At 39.5% G+C, this 18,679-nt stretch overlaps 1 protein-coding gene across 3 annotated transcripts in view; it reads right to left on the bottom strand.

Annotated features, from left to right (window-relative positions):
* Window positions 1–18,679, bottom strand: part of CUL1 (cullin 1) — a 99,812-nt gene that overhangs the window by 23,275 nt on the left and 57,858 nt on the right. For all 3 annotated transcript variants that reach the window (XM_032245133.1, XM_032245135.1, XM_032245134.1), the window contains exons 5-9: window positions 17,024–17,074; window positions 16,741–16,831; window positions 15,877–16,040; window positions 10,104–10,266; window positions 8,764–8,894 (exon numbers count right to left, since the gene is read on the bottom strand). In XM_032245133.1, coding sequence (XP_032101024.1) covers window positions 8,764–8,894; window positions 10,104–10,266; window positions 15,877–16,040; window positions 16,741–16,831; window positions 17,024–17,074 — 600 coding nt within the window. The remainder of the gene's footprint in view (window positions 1–8,763; window positions 8,895–10,103; window positions 10,267–15,876; window positions 16,041–16,740; window positions 16,832–17,023; window positions 17,075–18,679) is intronic.

Genomic DNA, 18,679 nt, shown 5'->3' on the forward strand with positions numbered 1-18,679 from the left:
GGAGGCTGAGGCAGGAGAATCACTTGAACCTGGGAGGTGGAGGTTGCGTGAGCCAAGATGGCGCCACTGCCCTCCAGCCTGGGTGACAGAGTGAGACTCCATCTAAAAACAAAACAAAAGACAGCCTGGTTATCTTAGACTCCAAAATGACAACTGTGTACATTTTCTTTTAGGGAAAATGATTATTCTCTTCATCTCATGGCAAGACAAAATAAATCCAAACCATCCTTGTTGCTCTGAAGTTATATACCTGTAATTCACAAATGTAGTGACATGCTATCTGAGTCAATTTATATTTTCAGCATATATCAGTTCTTTGTGTAATTAAATCTTACTATACAAAAAAGCGTGCTTCCTTTTGTCATAAAGCAACTATTTCTCCTTTCCAATATCCACTTAATCAAAACCTGCACATTTCTTTGGTTTCTTAAAAAATGTTTAACATAGAAAATTTTCAAACATGTTCAAAACAAGAAAAGAATAGTCAAATCAACCCCCATAAATGCATGAGCCAGCTTTAAGGAACAGCTATGGCTCTAAGAGTCTAGGAGTTTCTTGTCTGACCCTCTTCCTAGGTATGTAAGCAGATTTTATGAATGCGTATTCTGTCTCCTTTGACCAAACCAAGCCAAGTTACGCTTGAAATGTAACGGTTCTGTGGCTATTTTATCACTGACTGGGTAATTTTCTTTTCTTACCATCCATAGAATGTTTGCCTAAAGACTCAGTTGTTTAATCACGCACTTCACTACAGAAAAGAAAGGGAATCTTAGATGTATAAACCCAAACTCAAACCTACCAGAAGTAGCTGACAGTAGGTTAGTCTGTTCACTGTGTCTGAGTTCATGCATGATTGGGCTTTTATAGTTATTTCTAACTTAACTTCCCAGTCCAAATCACAGAACTTTTTCTGCTAAGGTACTAGGATCTACCCTAGTTTTCCATCGAAAAATAGCTTACTAGAGATACCTAATTTTATTTCTGCTTATCAAATTCTCTATCTGACGTGCTGCCTTTTGTATTATACCATCACCCCAGTCCTGGAGCCAGCAACTGAGAGTAGCTTCTGAAAATTTGTTTCAACACACAACTTCTTACAGAACTGAAATAACTTTCACAACATTGCTCCCCAGTCAGTGTCTGCAGCCCAACACCCAGCGTTAGAGCCAGCAGCCCTGCTGGGTGTTGAAGGATCTAACAGACCCATCTCAGCTGGGCCACACTGCAATACCCATTAGGCTGAGAACACTAAATCAAGATATGGTTTCAAGGAGGACTTGTGCTTTTTTTGTTGCCACTTCTGTCCTGAAGACCAGGAGTGAGATTCTCTTATAGCCTGATTTATGTTCATTTATATAACTGTCTTTGTAGGGGAATACAGTAACATCTAGATTGCTGAGGAATTATGTGTTAATTCAACATTCAAAATGGAACCAATTGTACAGTCAAGCATTAATTACCAAGAACTTATAAGTCTGCATTATTTGACTCTTCTCCTGAACTTTATTTTGGCATTTTGCTATAAGCTGGTGCCAAGGAAAATTATCAAACTACCCAAGGACTTGACATTCCACTTCGCTTAAGTGCACTGCTGATGATGCTGTCCACAATACTACCATGCTTTTGAGGATGAGCCATTGGAGAAAGTATCCTCAGCTCCGACCACCGAGACAAATCATTCTTCTGAGTTACTAGCTGATTGTGCTTCACTGCGCTATCTTTAGTGGCAACCTCCCTGTACTGACTACAAAAATTTCAAGGCAAATTATGACCTAACTCTAATAAGAGTACTGGACTGCATTACACACACGTGGAGAATTATATTAAGCTTTATGATGTGTTTCATATCCTTACTTTGCTACTCTCTGATCTATTTTATTTCACGTATTGTGTAAGCAGCCCCAAGTCCTTTTTGGGGCAATGGGAAGTAATAACTAAGACCTAAGTATACTGAAACCCTATTCTGTACAAGGTGTCATGCTAAGCTCTGAGGACACAAAACTGATAGAGCCATCTCTGCTGGAAGAGATGGACACTCACACGGACATCTAAAACATAAAGTAGTGCACATGTCACATAAACAGTGCAAAGCGCTATTATTTCAAGGAGAAGATTCTACCATTCCAAGGTGATTGAGAAAACTTTTGAGCTGGGTTTTGAAACATAAATAGGTATTTCACAGGTAGAAAAAAGAAGGAATGTATCTAAGAAGAGACGAGAGAAGAACTAGGCAAGTAGAGTGAGGCAAATTTATGCAATGGTGAGTTCCAGCTGGGATGTCGCGAGCAGCGGGGTCGAGTCAGGGAGCCGAGACAGCAGCCCTGCAGCAGATGGCCTTCACCATTATCATCCACAGATCCTTGCTGGGTAAGAAGCCAGGTCCAAAACCACAGGTCGTAAAACTACAATGAGGTGTGAGCTTCGCTCGCAAGGGATGTGTAACCTATGGTGCAGTGACGGGAAGTGCAGGAAGTTATAAACACCTGTACGCTGGTAATGAGAGTTTTACAAATGTTATAGGGCTTAGGATGGAAGAGTTACGGTCAGTTCTTTCTAGAAGGGAAGATTTGAGCTAGCCTTAAAAGCAGGACTAAGACAAGCAGAAGGCAAGCAGAAGGATGACTGTGTTACAAGTAGAGACATTAGCCAGGGTTTGGAAGACGGGGTTCATGAAAATGTGGGCTAATTAGAGGATTTTGATTTAGTATATTATGATTTATATTATCACAGGTAAGAGCTTTATTCTGCTTTGTTTAAAACAAAGGATGAAAAGAACGCACAGTAAAATTATGAATGTATTAAGTGGTATTTTTGAAAGATGAAACGGCTAATTTTCATGAAGGATGAATGGGAATGGGAGAGGTGTGGGACCCTTTGGTAGGCAAGGTGATGCATGAAGCCAAGATTAAGATGGTAGCCTTGGGACTGCAGAGAGAATGCAAAGAAAACAGTAAGAGCCAAAGGAGGAGGAATTCCCATGCTCCACTGACTCATCCCAGAAGACAGAAGAGGTGACAACTCACTACTTAGGCAGGCAGGCTGCTTACTGGTTTGAGAAGGATTCTGAGGCCACATTCAGACCCTGTGGGAAATTATACCCTATTAGATTACTAATGCCTACAACGAACAAAGGATGAGGGCAGGGTGACTCATGCTACACAGCTGCCACCTCTGTGCTAAGGAATGGCGGAAGAGGTGAGTTTCAAATGGACCTGCAAGGTAGGCACTAAACTAGGAAGATGAGGTCATGGAGATGTGACAAGGACAAAGGCCGGGCATTCTAATTCAGAATTCTTGACATTCCTCTAGTCTACTAGAGGAATGCCCTAAATGCTTGCTGAATAAGTGAAACAATGATTTCAGTTTGATCTGCAAAATGTGTTTGCCCTTTGAGTTGAAACACTGACTACAGCATGCATCTAAAAATACTCCTCAATTTGGGATTATGTTTCAATAAACCCATCATATACTGAATGTATTTGTTGTTGTTTTTCCTTCTGAGACGGAGTCTTATTCTGTCACCCAGGCTAGACTGCACTGGCACCATCTTGGCTCATTGCAACCTCCGCCTCCCAGGTTCAAGCGATTCTCCTGCCCCAGCATCCCGAGTAACTGGGAATACGGGTGCCTGCTACCACACCCGGCTAATTTTTGTACTTTTAGTAGAGACAGGATTTCACCATGTTGGTCAGGCTGGTTTCAAACTCTTGGCCTCAGATGATCCACCTGCCTTAATCTCCCAAGTTCTGGGATTTCACGCGTGAGCTACTGTACCCGGCCCTGAATGTGTAATGTGTGACACTATTTTCAATGTACGATGGGCTTACTGAGAGTATCATAAATGCCTATCACTTTCATACTATTTTAAACTCGAAAAATCATTAAGGTGAGCCATACTAAGTAGGAGACTCTTTGCAGTTGCTTTGGTCAACTAAGAAAAATGAAGAGCCTCGCACAGGGCCAGGCACCCGCAGTGGGCATTTGATTCTTTTTCAAATGGCCACGTGAAGGAATGGTCTCTGCTTTCAAGAGGCTCCCATTAAAGCCTCACTAAGTGGATGGGGGCCATCGCCTCCGATATTTTAATATAGATTATTTTTCGATAAATTCCCAACCTGTTCCTGCATGGGGTCACCTGCCTATTAAATAAGCCATTTCTCCTATCCCTTGCACAGCTCAAAACCAGTTTTAAATCCCATCCTGGAATATTTCTTTGTGTGCAAGGTTCCCAAAGTCCTCCTGGTGCCCCAGTGCAACAGGCTAATTTACCCCCTCACATACCAGTCGAGCACAAACGCCCTTGATCACGAGGCACTCTGACGGCTGGAGAGAATGCTTCCAGACAGTAGAGTCTTGCCAACAGTCCCCTTCCCAGTCCCAGATTCGGAGGGTTCTCTTTTCAGTTTCACTTCACTGAGGGCTGCCAGCTTTAGTTAGGCGGTAGGAGGGAGAGGCCATGAGGGAAATTCCCCCTGAGCCAGTTTTCTAGAAATAGCCTTTACTTTTTAAACTGGTTTTAACTAGGGAGGGGGGGAATGCCTTAAGAAAAATTGGCAAGTAGATTCTAAAACATCGAATACAAAAAATATTTGACTTACATGATGAATTGGAAACCTCTAAGAATTTCAGTCTAGGCCAGATATTAGCAGTAAAGCTGGTTTTCTAACCAAATTAGTGGTATAAAAAGACTAGCCAGATAAAAAACCTTTTTTTTTTTTTTTTTGGCTTCTCAAATGAGTTTATTTCATCAAGAACAGCTTAAGTGTAACATATGTAGTGTTGTAGTCTAGAGGAAGAAAAAGGACTCATCTATTAAACTTTTTTTTGCACTTAAATCACTTAGGCAGTGCCTTCTAGGGTACTTAATATGCTAATTATAAATGATTCTAATACACTATGATTCAACTCAATTAGGCACAAATTTTTAAACTTTAAAAACTGTGTTCTCAAGGTAATTAAATCCCACTTAAAATCATGTACAATAATTCTAGCTTTCACTAATGATCTTTTATTCTCCTGAGTTTTCATAATCAGTGGGTTTTTGAAAACAATTATGGTTTGGGTTACAACGGGTCTTTTATATTTACCACATAAATGACAAAAACTAAAACCTATTTAAAAGTATTTGTTTTGGCCAGCAGGGTAGCTCACACCTGTAATCCCAGCATTTTGGAAGGCCCAGGCAGGAGGATCACCTGAGGTCAGGAGTTTGAGACCAGCCTGATCAACATGGAGAAGCCCCATCTCTACTAAAAACACAAAATTAACCGGGCGTGGTGGCGCATGCTTGTGATCCCAGCTACTCGGGAGGCAGAGGCAGGAGAATTGTTTGAACCCAAGAGGCAGAGGTTGCAGTGAGCCGAGATTGCACCACTGCACTCCAGCCTGGGCAACAAAATTGAAACTATCTCAAAAAAAAAAAAAAAAAAAAGGAATTGTCTTTTAGCAGTCGTGTTTATCCTTTCTTGCAATAAGTAATCAAGCACCTACTGTGTGCCAGGCTATGGCCGGGGCACCTATGCTTCCCCTGAGCTTCAATTCTGTGGGCTTTCCCAGCGTTGGCAAATGGAGGTAGCAAGTGTGAGCCCAGAGCAGGGAAGGGCACGAGGTATCCACGCCCCAGTCGGACAGCATTCCGACAGAAGGAGCCAATAGCACGCTTAGAAATAAAAATAAACTTGAATATAGAAAACATTCCTTTTGCAGAAAACAGGATAAGTATTTGCCTTCCTGAACAGTTTATTTCATAAGCACAATTAAAAAAACCCAGAGTTTCACGAGTTCAATGTAGAAACAGTTCTTATGTAAATAACAAATAGAATCAATAACTTACTAAAAAAACTAGTATTTGACTTTTGCAAGTGAAGGCAGATGCAACATGGGTTTACTGAGCTGTAATTAATCTTCATGGGGGAAAGTCTTGCTTTGGTTCTTAAATTCAGGTTAATGAGTGGCTTAGATTTAAGTAACACAAGCAGTGTTCAAAAGCTTGATTTCTCATAAAATATAACTGCTGGTAAAGACAGGTTATTTGCGCCATCTGTAGCTGACAGATGAAGCTTCCTCAGAGAAATGATTTTACATAGAAGGTGTACTTTTGCTTTAACTGATCAAGAGTTCAGTAAAATGTCAGATTCAAGACTCAACGACAAAGTCAATCAGGCAGCATTTATTCAATGCCCAAAAAATGAGGCAGCTGACTGTATCCAAAAGAAAGAAAACAACGGGACATGAGAATCTCAGTTGATTAGCTCTCCTATTTAGAATCTTACTTTGGTTTGGAAAAGACAGACATTAGAATTAGTATCCCTTCTTTCCTATAAAACTGACAAAGTAATCTATAATGCTTTAAAAAAAAAAAAAAAGGAGACAGTGTCTCACTACATTGCCCTAGCTGGTCCCGAACCCCTGGGCTCAAGTGACCCTCCTGCCTCAAGCTTCTGAGTAGCTGGGACTATAGGTACACACCACTATATACAGCTATCATGTTTATTTTAAATCTAACTATATTCACATAGAACACGAGTTCCCTAAGGCCAATCTCATCTAGTATATAAAAGTTTACATGAAAAAGGAAAACCTGCTTCATTAACCTACTCTAATTCATATCTGATGAAATAATAGACTTCCCACTTAACTCATTTCAAGGAAAGTCTAATCATTTACTTGGCTCTGCTGCCCTTATAGGTAAATTGAGTTTTGAACCAACAACTGGGAAGGCACCTTATATTACTGAAAAAATGTCTTCACCAAGGTGGCCCCTTCTAAAACAGAGGGGTGAGCGGGTGTGTGTGTGTGTGCATCAGGTCCTTTAAAGGAACATCCAGCTTGGAAATAAAGTCATAAAAACTGAAGGGTAATTTTTAAATGACTTTTTTAAATTAGAAAAAAATGTGTGTACTCATAAGAACATGAAGCAGTCATCACTGCTAAGCACTTATGTGCCCTGATTTAAGCACTTCACATGTATTGTTTATTCACAAATATCCTATGAGATAGGCACTATCATTCTACTAAAAATAAATAAATAACAATTGACAGAGACAGAAGTAACTCACTGAGGGTCAGACAGCTGTGAGTGGTGGGGCTGAGATCTGAGTGCAGACAGCTAGGCCAGGCTCCGTCATCACCACACGGTAAAGACACTGTATGTGCTGACACTGAGGACTTCATACTTACGTTTTTACTAAAACCTAGAGGTCTTTTTCACAAAATCCACAGCTACGCCAGTTCACTTCCATCTTGTGAGCATAAAATTGTCTTAGAAACCTAAAGGAGGGCCAGGCGTGGGGGCTCACGCCTGTAATCCCAGCACTTTGGGAGGACAAGTTGGGCAGATCATGAGGTCAAGAGATCAAGACCATCCTGGCCAATGTGGTGAAACGTTGTCTCTAATAAAAATACAAAAATTAGCTGAGTGTAGTGGCGTGTACCTGTAGTCCCAGCTACTTGGGAGGCTGAAGGAGGAGAATCACTCCAACCCAGGAGGTGGAGGTGCAGTAAGCCTAGATCACGCCACCGTACTCCAGCCTGGCGACAGAGCAAGGCTCTGTCTCAAAATAAACAAAAACCAACTGCCACCCCCAACCCAAAAAAAAAAAAAACCCTAAAGGACAGCTTTATACTCAACCCTTTAATAATTCATAGAGGTGGCAGGGTGCCAACGGCAAATCCCCAAATTAAACATGGAAAAGAAGCCCTCCAAAGATAACAGAAAAATAAGGAGAAAAATATACTATTTTTGATAATTCTACCAAAAATAGTTATCAAAAATAATTTATCATTAAACGCAGTAAAGTCAAAGGAAGAGAAGTTGTCTGCATTCAGACGTGAGAACCAATGTGTTTTAGAAGCTTTTCTTCCCAGCCAGGGGCGGTGGTTCACGCCAGTAATCCCAGCATTTTGGGAGGCTGACACAGGCAAATTACCTGAGGACAGAAGTTTGAGACCAGACTGCTAACATGGTAAAACCCCATCTCTACTAAAAATACAAAAATTAGCCAGGCATGGTGGCAGATGGCTGTAATCCCAGCTACTTAAGAGGCTGAGGCAGGAGAATTGCTTGAACCTAGGAGGTGGAGGTTGCAGAGAGCCGAGATGGCACCCCTGCACTCCAGCCTGGGCAACAGAGCAAGACTCCACCTCAAAAAAAGAAGCTATTCTTCTCTATTGTTCTCCCAGTTACAACTGAAGATCACAATAGGAGCAAAACTGAAGGTAACTCATCTGTGTGTTAGACACTGAGTATTTCCAACACGAAATTATCACCTGAATTACAGATGACCTAGCAGGAATTCTCTATGTAGCCCTGGGGAAGCAGAGGGCTGTGGAAAAATGCTATAAACTGCAGGGCCTCTCCAGAGGACAGCCCTATGGTCTTCAGCCAGAGGCTACTATCCAGATCAAAGCTCCTGAAAGGCACAACCTGTGGACTGTGAGCGGCACAGTAAGTTTCCAGGGAACTGTTGTTTCTATGGAAGCATCTTTTCTCTTCTAGTGCAAGAATTTCACAGTGAGAAGAAAGGAAAAAAGAAAAAAAAATGACATCCTTAATGCCTAAAAAGTGCGAGGGAATAACTTCCAGAGGTATTTACTAAACAAAGATGTCTGTGAACGGTCTACTTCAAAAAGCCAAAACAAGGTTCTCAGAGTTCTAATGAAAATGTTACCACTTAGATTTGGAAGTCGAGATGCATAACACACGTTTGCTATTCACATGTGGAAATGATTAGCTCGACTGATTGTCAATGAAATCTTACTTACATTTAAAGCAGCTTCTCCACATTTTTCAATGGCCGCAAGACCCTGATTATGAATGTGTGTCTCCAACAGTTTTTTCAATTCTCCTAGGCCATCCTGGATTCTAGACACAAGATTATACATGCGCCCCAAATCTGAAAGAGGAAGAAATCCCTTTATGCACTGAAACAAACTCTGCCTATCATTCTACTAATTATGTATTTATAGAGATGAAAAATACTCTGCAACAAATAACCATGTTTTTAGACTTTAATAATCGATAGCATTTAATTATAACCAAATACTCCCTATTTGGTATATGTATGTTTTGCTAAAAGTAACGATGAAATTATGCTATTTTAAAAGTTTATTTTTACCTTTACTATGAGAAACCACTAACATATGAATAAGCAAAAAAAAAAAAAAATCAGAAACGATTCCAATGCTTCCAGAAATTCTCAAGATTTAAATAGTATTTATGCCTGAGCCATAATAGGCACTCAAGTATTTGTTTAAAAATAATTAATATATTGGCCAGGAACGGTGGCTCACTTCTATAATCCCAGTACTGTACTTTGGGAGGTCCAGACAGGCGGGTCACCTGAGGTCAAGAGCTCAAGACCAGCCTGGTCAACATCGTGAAACCCCGTCTCTACTAAAAATACAAAAAATTAGCTAGGCATTGTGGCGCATGCCTGTAATCCCAGCTACTCTGAAGGCTGGGACAGGAGAATCGCTTGAACCTGGGAGGTAGAGGTTGCAATGAGCCACAATTGCTCCATTCCAGCCTGGGCAACAAGAGCGAAACTCCATCCATCCATCAATCAATCAATAAAATGACTATATTTAAGGAGAATATGTATTTCTATCTCAAATATAAAAACAAATGAGTTGAGAGAAGGTCTCCCAAATTCTTCATTTAAGACATGTATGGCATGTGGTTACTTTAGGAGGACCACAGGAAGAAAAATCCAAACATCAATCTTTTACTGAGCTCCTAACATGCCCCAGTAAAACAAGGAAGTGGCTACGGTAAATCTAAGATGACAGCCTTCTCATCTCAGAGAATTTTCAAACGAAGAACAGTCAAAAAAAAACTTAGGGGTAGCATCATTTAATGCTAAAGTGTATGGAGAAAGTCACATTCTAAATTAAACTGAAAAAATACTCTTTGCCCTAAGTCATACCAAAATGCTCTGCAGAAATCTGACATCAGTGCATAACAATGCACAAACACATGCATCTTTTTAAAAATGACTGACATGGGCAAGTAATGCTGTTGACTCGGAGAGTCTAGCGTCTCAAGCAGCGTCAAAACTGCAGATAATAATAAATACCTACATTTTATGAGTCTTGTGGCTCACCTTCATTTTTGTCAGCATCCAATAAATTCTGAAATTCTGTGTGGAAAATTTCCAAGTGTTTTTCAATGAGGACTTGCTCACATTTCCTTGCTAATTCATCTTGTGTGCTTTCGTGAAGGTAAACCTGAACTCTTCGTTGTTCCTCAAGCAGACGAGCCTCTGCCTGGAGAAAATGAATTCAAGTGAATGGTTTTGTTTCATTGGTAAAGAATTGTTGCAATTCTTTAATATGTAAATTAAAGGAAGTTGAATAATGGCAAATTAAATTCACAAGCCAGTTCTAACAAAATTGGATTAAGAAAGTAAGGGAGGGCTGGGCACAATGGCTCACGCCTATAATCCCAGCACTTTGGGAGGCAGAGACAGGAGGATTGCTTGAGGCCAGGATTTTGAGACCAGCCCAGGCAACACAGAGAGAACCTGTCTCTAAAAAAAATTTAGCCAGGTGTGGCACGCACCTGTAGTCCTTCCTAGCTACTCAGGAGGCTGAGGCAGGAGGCTGGCTTGAGCCCAGGAGTTAAATGATATGGTGAGCTATGATCTTGCCACTGCATTTCATTCAGCCTGGGCAACAGAGCAAGACTCCATCTCTCAAAAAAAGAAAGGAAAAAGTTCTTTGCATTTAGGGTAATTGACAACCATATTTAAACAGCCACTGATGTGTGCCATTTTCTCGGTAAGATCTATTTCCATTTCAGAATTCCTTTTTAAGTGCCATAACATCATCATCATTAACAGTTCAAATGTCTTTGCATCATTTTTATCCCTCAGAGAGTGGTTATTTTATCTTTTTGAGGTAATGTCTCTGCCACTCTAAGAAATGAATGGATCTTCTGTGCAGATACTAAGATGCACTACTTTAGATTAAAAACTACTTGAAGCCAAGAGTTACACAAATATAAGCCCTGATCACATGGAAATAATCATCAGAAATCAGACTTTTAAAAAATTTAAAGAAAAACATTATGGCCTTTTCTTCCAAACACTGAATATATGCCTCTGAAACCTACTGAGTTATTTATGTATCCCAATTTCTTGCATTTCCCCCTGAGGAAGAGGGGAGGGCAAAGATGCAATATAACAATGCAGCCAAATTAGGATAAGTCAGAATATTTTACAGACCATCACCAGAAATACATGTGGTGTAAAGTGTCACTGAGATACTACTAAATTATCAAAGCAATGAAGACATTTCAGTAAATTATTCAGGTAATCTAAATAAAGAGAATTATATTTTGAATTATAAAAATGCAAATACTCTCCAAAATGATTTTCTTTTTTAAAAAAATACTTTTTTCAGAGACAAGATCTTGCTCTGTCTCCTAGGCAAGAGTGAAATGGCATAATCAGCTCACTGTAGCCTCAAACTCCTGGGCTCAAGCGATCCTCTCACCTCAGCCTCCTATGTAGCTGGGACTACAGGTGCACACAGTCATACCTGGCTAACTTTTTAATTTTTTCTAGAGACAAGTTCTCACTATGTTGCTCAGGCTGGTCTTGAACTCCTGGCTTCAAGCAGTTCTGCCTCGGCTTCCCAAAGTGCTGGGATTACAGGCTGTCAGCTACCCTGCCTTGCCCGGATTTTCAAATTTGGTATAATTTTGGAGAAATCTGGAAAAATTCAACTGGTAATGAATCATTAAGAGCCAAGAAAATGTAATATAAAAAAATGACTGGACAGGATTTGGTACTATGAAGAACTAATAATAATGGGACAATTGTTTAAACCATACAAGTCAGAACCTTATTACACGTTCTAAATAGCTAAATGTGAAAAATAAACTTGGAAAACATCTGTAGTATGTATCAAGAAATCAATATTCTTAATACACATAATTATCTCCATCAAAGCCGTGGGTACATACAAATAAAAACACAAGGAAGAAAGGACAATTCATAAATGACGAAATAGAAAAAAGCTTGAAGTTATCACATTTCCAATGAGAGGTAAATTACAGTATGTTCAGTTAATGAAATATCAGACACCAACTATTAATAACAAATCATTAGTGAATAAGTTACAAAAAATCTATATCATGATCCCAATTTGGTTTATATAATCAGGAACAGTGCCCCAGGCTTGTAGGTTTATGTTATTTGTATTTTCCAAAAAGTCTACAGTTAACGTGTAATTTTGTTTTTCTGATTATAAAGCTATCTTAAAACAATAAGTGCTGCTTTATAGCTAATGCTTCACTAAGACTGATACCTCAAGAACCTAGAGCTGGTGGAATACAGAACATGCAAACCAAACAGCACCACTTTTTCTGTTTTAAGTTCTAATTCTTTCTTGGAAGAACATAATCACCTCAGGCAGCAAAACATACTTTTACCCCTTCCCAGTTGAAAGATTAGGCTTTGATGCCATTGCTGATTCATCCTCTGAGGGGCACAGCTCTCCACCTCTTAGCATTCTACAGACCCTTCCTGCAGGGGCTGAGGGGGCAGCAAGAGTGAACAGGTACCTAGGTGATTACAGAAACATTCACGGCCGAGGGGCCTCAACACTAGCCTATTGTAGATATTGGCAAGGAAACCAAGGCTGTAGGCATTGTCATCAGGCTTCAGAATGAACAGCCATTTAGGTTCTCTATTGATTCCAAGTCAAATAGGCTCCTGATTATCATTGTACTTGGCAGACTGTTGTATTAGAACACCAAGGTCAAATTCAAATGACTAAATAAAAGCATGTAATTGAAGACTGTCTTTACTAATTTAACTAGGATTGGTTCTCAGTAAAAACAAAAGGCAAATAAAACCAAAAAAGACAAGCAAATTAATAAAGTATGGTGTATTTTTAAAGTTAAAAAAAATGACATTAGAAACCTAGAGTAGTCATAAGAGCTTCTGTAGCTCAGGTCAGTCTCAATCACATGCGAGAGTAAAATATTTTAGAAACACTAAGATGGTTCACTCTTCAAAGCCATCCTTGGAAACACAAGCCAAACATTCTCAAATGTTTCCATTAAAACTCTCCTAATAGAGAAAAGTGAACACAGACCCAGGGAATTTGAACTGGCTCTCAACTGGCTAAAATTTGCAGAATATTTCTTCAAGGGTCATGTTTTATCTCAATACTGTTCTATTTCCTAATAGAATGTTTGTTTTGATGTAAACATAAATGCTCCCTAAGTTACTAAGATTTGCCACCCTTTATCCTGTGGTTTTACATCCTCCCAGGCATACACTGGAGGTTCTGTAGGACGTATATTTGTAATACCAAATATATCAGCCTTGCTCTTTGCCACACACTATTCTAAGCACCTTTTTACTAATAAATATCTCATGTTAAACTTTTTAAATACTAAAGCCCACTTAATCTTCACTATTACCTATAATTATTGTCATTTTACAGATAAGGAAATTGAGGAAGAGAAGCGTTAAGGTCATCCCCCTAGTAAGTGCTGGGGGTGGGGATTTAAAACTGGACTATAGCTCAGTTTGAGATGCAAGGCTATAGGTGTAGAGCAGAATTACATGAGCAAATTCCAATTTTATGCTTATAGACTCTGCATTATCAACTTTCAGAATGTGATGGAAGTCATGTTTGGTGTGATCTAAGTGGATTTGGGCCAAACCTTTGACTCCTCTAGAAATGAATCCCCTCTTTGGGAACCCGGATGTAGGAAGCACACTGCTTCCTTGAAGGCAGGGCTCACGCCAGATTGAAAGCATCCAGGCTACTGGAAATCCCTGCTCCCCAACTGTCTTTGGTGTCAGGCCTAGTTTTAAAAACAGATTTACCTGTTCTGGGAGTGCTTCTGTAGCTCTGCCCTAAAACACTGGTTTCCTTGCTCTAGAGCACTACTAATTCATCAGGGTGGATAAAAGGAGATGACCACAATTCTCTAACAAACCCTGTTCAAAAAGAATAGGTACCACTGTTGTGGATGTGCATTTGGATAAGAGGTCTTTAGGGACATCTCGTTTCTAAAGAATCACCATATACAGCAGAGTTTAATAAGAGATGCGTTTAGGCAAACAGCACTGTCATATTAAACAACAAAATAACAGGCAATGCTAACACTCAAAACAGATGATGTTTCAAAAGTTCATTTGTTAGGCAGTTGTTTGAAACTCTGGGTGAGCTGGTTAGGTTCCAGATCAGCATACGAAAGTCAATTTGGCCCAGCATTATACACAAGGAACTATTAATATTCCAAGTATAATACTCTGAATAGTTCCATTTTTGTTAGATTTTGAGATGTCAGAAATTTGTCAAAGACTTTCAACTTCCAACTTCTAAGCCCATTTATAACCACCATCTCCTATAGGAAAACGCATTCAGGTCACCACAAAACAAGCCAGATAGGACTTTCTCTATGAGGTTAAAGCAGAGTTGTTACTTTTAATTGACTTTCTATCTCAGCATTTAGAAAAGGGATTCCACAGTCCATTTATGCTCCAAGTAAACAGGGTATAAAGGGGAAGCAGGTGTCACACTTGGAAAGATCCAGGTTCCCTGGAGATCTCCTAGTGTAATGGTCCTTAACTCCTGGGCTGTGGGCCAGTATGGGTCTGTGGCCTGTTAGGAACCAGGCCGCACAACAGGAGGTGATCAGCAGATGAGTGAGCATTGCACCTAAGCTCTGCCTCCTATCAGATCAGGGGCAGCACTAGGTTCTCATAGGAGCTCGAACCCTATTGTGAACTGCACATTCGAGGGATCTGTGTGCGTGCTCCTTTGATCTGAGGTGGAAGAGTTTCCTCCCAAAACCATCCCCCTTCTCCACACCCCGCTCCACGGCCGTCTGTGGTGCCAAAAGGGTTGGGGACCGCTCTCCTACCACAGCTAGCTCAAGGGTCAGCAAACCATAGCCTGTAGGCCAAGTTCTGCCTGCCTTTTTCTGTAAATTAAGTTTTATTGGAACCCAGCCACACTCATTTGTGTACATATCCCACTGGCTGCTTTAGTGCTGCAATGTCAGAGCTGAACTGCTACAAAAGAGATCACATAGCTCACAAAGCCTAAAGTATTTCCTATCCAGTCCTTTACAGGATAAGTTTGCTGACTCTGACTCCAGATCTAGGTCATTCCTTAGAGCCTAAATCCAGGACATCTATGTTTCTAAGAAAGAGAAGCAAAGAGCAATTCCACTAGATCTTGATTATCAGCTGGGCGTGGTGACTCACATCTGTAATCCCAGCTCTTTGGGAGGCTGAGGTAGGAGGATAACTTGAGCCCAAGAGTTTGAGACCAGCCTGGGCAACATAGAGACCCTATCTACAAAAACAAAAAAACAAAACAACCAAATAGTTGAGTGTGGTAGCTCACGCCTCTAATCCCATTACTTCTGGAGGCTGAAGCGGGAGAATACCCTCTCATATTAGAATTTAAATCCTACCTTCAGAAGAACCTCTCCTCTATATAATCCTGAAAGCTATGTAATAGATTCTTAGGGGTATTTTAGAAGCAAAAAAGCAAAAGCTTAAAGTTTGCAAATCTGAGAATATTTGTTTCTTAAAATTTTCTCATTGACATGACTGTGATGTCCATTATATAAATCCACACTCTAGGAGAAACAGTTAAAAAAATGTCATGTAGCTATTATGGCTATATCCTTAGAACAGCAAGGAGAACTCTTAGTCATGACTACCAATTTATAGAAGCTCCCTGGAGAATTAGGAGAAGCACTTGCACCTGATAAAGACATTCTAGGAAAACAGTGCCCAAGAAATGACTTGTAAAGAAAGCTGTAGGTGCTAAAAAGAATTCACTTGAGTTGCAATGACTTTAACTTAAGTCTACTTAAAGTACTATATTTCAGCTTACCTTTTTCATATATTCAGTAACTGGGTTCTGCTGCAAGAATTCAGTACTCTCTCTGGTATAAAATCTCTCTGTGTCAGCCAAAAATTGAGATTCAAAGGATTCTTTATACACTGTTAACGTAGGGCCCTTTGCAAATGCATCATCTTCATTCAGCCCCAATTCCACTAGAAATGAATATGAGCTATATTTCAATTACCCTATTTTTTTTGGTTATATTTCACAAAATATACTTAGGTGTAGCATTCAGTTTAAGATATGTTTAAAAGATAAATGTGAAATGGCAGGACATAAGTAACTCTTACTCACTAGTATTAAAATACACTCTTTTAATAAAATAAAAAAGGAAAAAAATCCAAGATGTATAAAAAGCAAGTAATTCTGACCCATGGCCAGGTATGCTTCAAAATTACGATGAAGTTCCTTTAGAGAACTTTTATACTTCAAAAGCAATAAAAATAACTAATTTCAAATTTGCAAAGAAATACAATGCTACCCAAGTTTTTAAGACATTGTATTACTTTATCAGTTTCTCAATCTCAATTTTTCAAGCTGATATAGATTTCTGGTTATCATTGAGCTCAATTAATGACACTCTAACATATCCAGTAATTCACTGAGACCAGAAAAGAAAATAATTAAAATGTCTATTTCATCAAAATTTCCTTAAGGCACACGGATCAAACAGCTTTTATGAGTAAAATCAAACAAAGTCACATGGACTTAAAAAGAAATATAAGTACCTTTGTAAATGCTAACAATGTCCTTTATAATATTAAACCATTTTAAAAATGAAATCTGTTAGAGCACTGTTGTAATTGCCATTTGATGTGAAAACTTTGAATAAACTAAAGGGAAATTATTTACCGTAAGACTGTACAACTCCACTAATTAATCTTGTATTGATGGTTTCACCATTTCTTTCCTTTTCAATCAGCTTTAAAACAGCATTTGTTACCTTTAGAAAGGATGTAGAAAAATATGATACAGGTTACAGAATATGATATATATTACTACATATCCCTTAAACATTCACAACCATTAACAATGTAAGATGGGAAAATCTGAAAGAGTGAGGAGACAAAGACCAAGCAATGAATCTGAGAAGGGATTTTAAAAGGAACACGCACACGCTCATACCAGTAGGTACCTGTTTATTCAGTGGCCTGAACAGACAGTCTCTCCAAGTCACCAATGCAAGCTGGAGGAAAAAAAATAACAAAATCTCTATACTTTTATGATGTTTTTCCAAGATTCAAGTCACAGGAAATAATCTCAATCTCAAATTATTTTATCAAAATTTCTAGATTACAAGTTGGTCAAAACATGCTATCATGATGAAATCAGAAAGCCGCCACTCTAGAGAGTCAACAACTTCAAGTAGTATCCAAGCAGACACCTGTCGCCTCTACTTCTTTATTTATATTCTCTTTAACTGTTGTTGAAAACAGTACGGAGAAAGTTTAAAAAGCGTAATGATTTTTAGGGGTCTGTGATGCTACTGTAGGGTACAAGTGGCACTTTAGGTCTAGCAGGTTTCTAAAAGGAAATGAACCTGATTCCTACACTAACAACTCTGAGTCTCAAGAAAGCACTTATGTGTAAAAAGAAAAAATCCCATTAGCCATCCCACAATATACATATATTTCAAAAACGTATGCTATACATATTTTTGTCAGTTAAAAAAATAAAATATTAAAGAAAAGGGGATGTACAACAACCCCAAATCAAACAACTAAACCTAGAAAGCTTCTGTTAGAACTAGATTAACTACATAGCAAAGTATCATTATGAAGCAGAAACAATTTGGTATGGTATAGAAACTGGAGCTAGACAAACAATAAAAGCTGGTCGTGCATCCGGGATACATTATGCTTTTCTTTTTTTCTTGAGACAGGATCTCGCTCTGTCACTCAAGGTAGAGTCCAGTGGTACGATCGTGGCTCACTACATCCTCCACCTCCTGGGCTCGAGTGATCCTCCCACCGCAGCCTCCTGTGTGGCTGGGACTATAGGTGCGTCACCATGCCTGGATATTTTCTTTGTAGAGGTCTCATTATGTTGTCCAGGCTGGTCTCCTCCTGCCTTGGTCTCCCAAAGTGCTAGGATTACAAGCATGAGCCACTGCACCCAACATTATGTTTTTCTTTTAAATTTGTCAAAAGTGAAGCTACAAAGTATTGCTATTTTATAGCAACATTCTTGGATATGGTGATTAACTCCTTTATGCAGAATCTGACATTTTAACAAAACTAGTTTTAAAGGGCATTGCCTGTGTTGATCTGACAGCGTATGAACAGACTGTTATGAGTCCTCCCTGACTTGCTCTAGAACGCTGGTTCTCAAACTGCAGCGTACATCAGAATTGTCTGAAGAGCTTGGTAAAACATTGCTGGGCCCCGTCTCCAGAGTTTCTCTTTAAGTCTAGGATGAGGCCTGAGAATGTGCATTTCTAACAAGTCCCCAAATGATTCTGACACAGCAGGTTTGGGGACTTGATGTGGTTTGGCTGTGTCCCCACCCAAATCTCATCTTGAACTATAGGTCCTATAATTCCCACATGTTGTGAGAGAGACCCAATGGGAGAGAACTGAATCATGGGGATGGTTGCCCCATACTGTTCTCATGGCAGTGAATAAGTCTCACGAGATCTGATGACTTTATAAGGGGTGTCCGCTTCCACTTGACTCTCATTCTGCCTTGGCTGCTGCCATCTAAGATGTGCCTTCTGCCATGATTGTGAGGCCTTCCCAGCCACATGGAACTGTTGAGCCCATTAAACCGCTTTTTCTTTATAAATTACCCA

Source organism: Sapajus apella, unplaced genomic scaffold (assembly GCF_009761245.1).
Source record: "Sapajus apella isolate SASKATOON/1434 unplaced genomic scaffold, GSC_monkey_1.0 scaffold56, whole genome shotgun sequence".
NCBI classification, from domain to species: domain Eukaryota; kingdom Metazoa; phylum Chordata; class Mammalia; order Primates; family Cebidae; genus Sapajus; species Sapajus apella.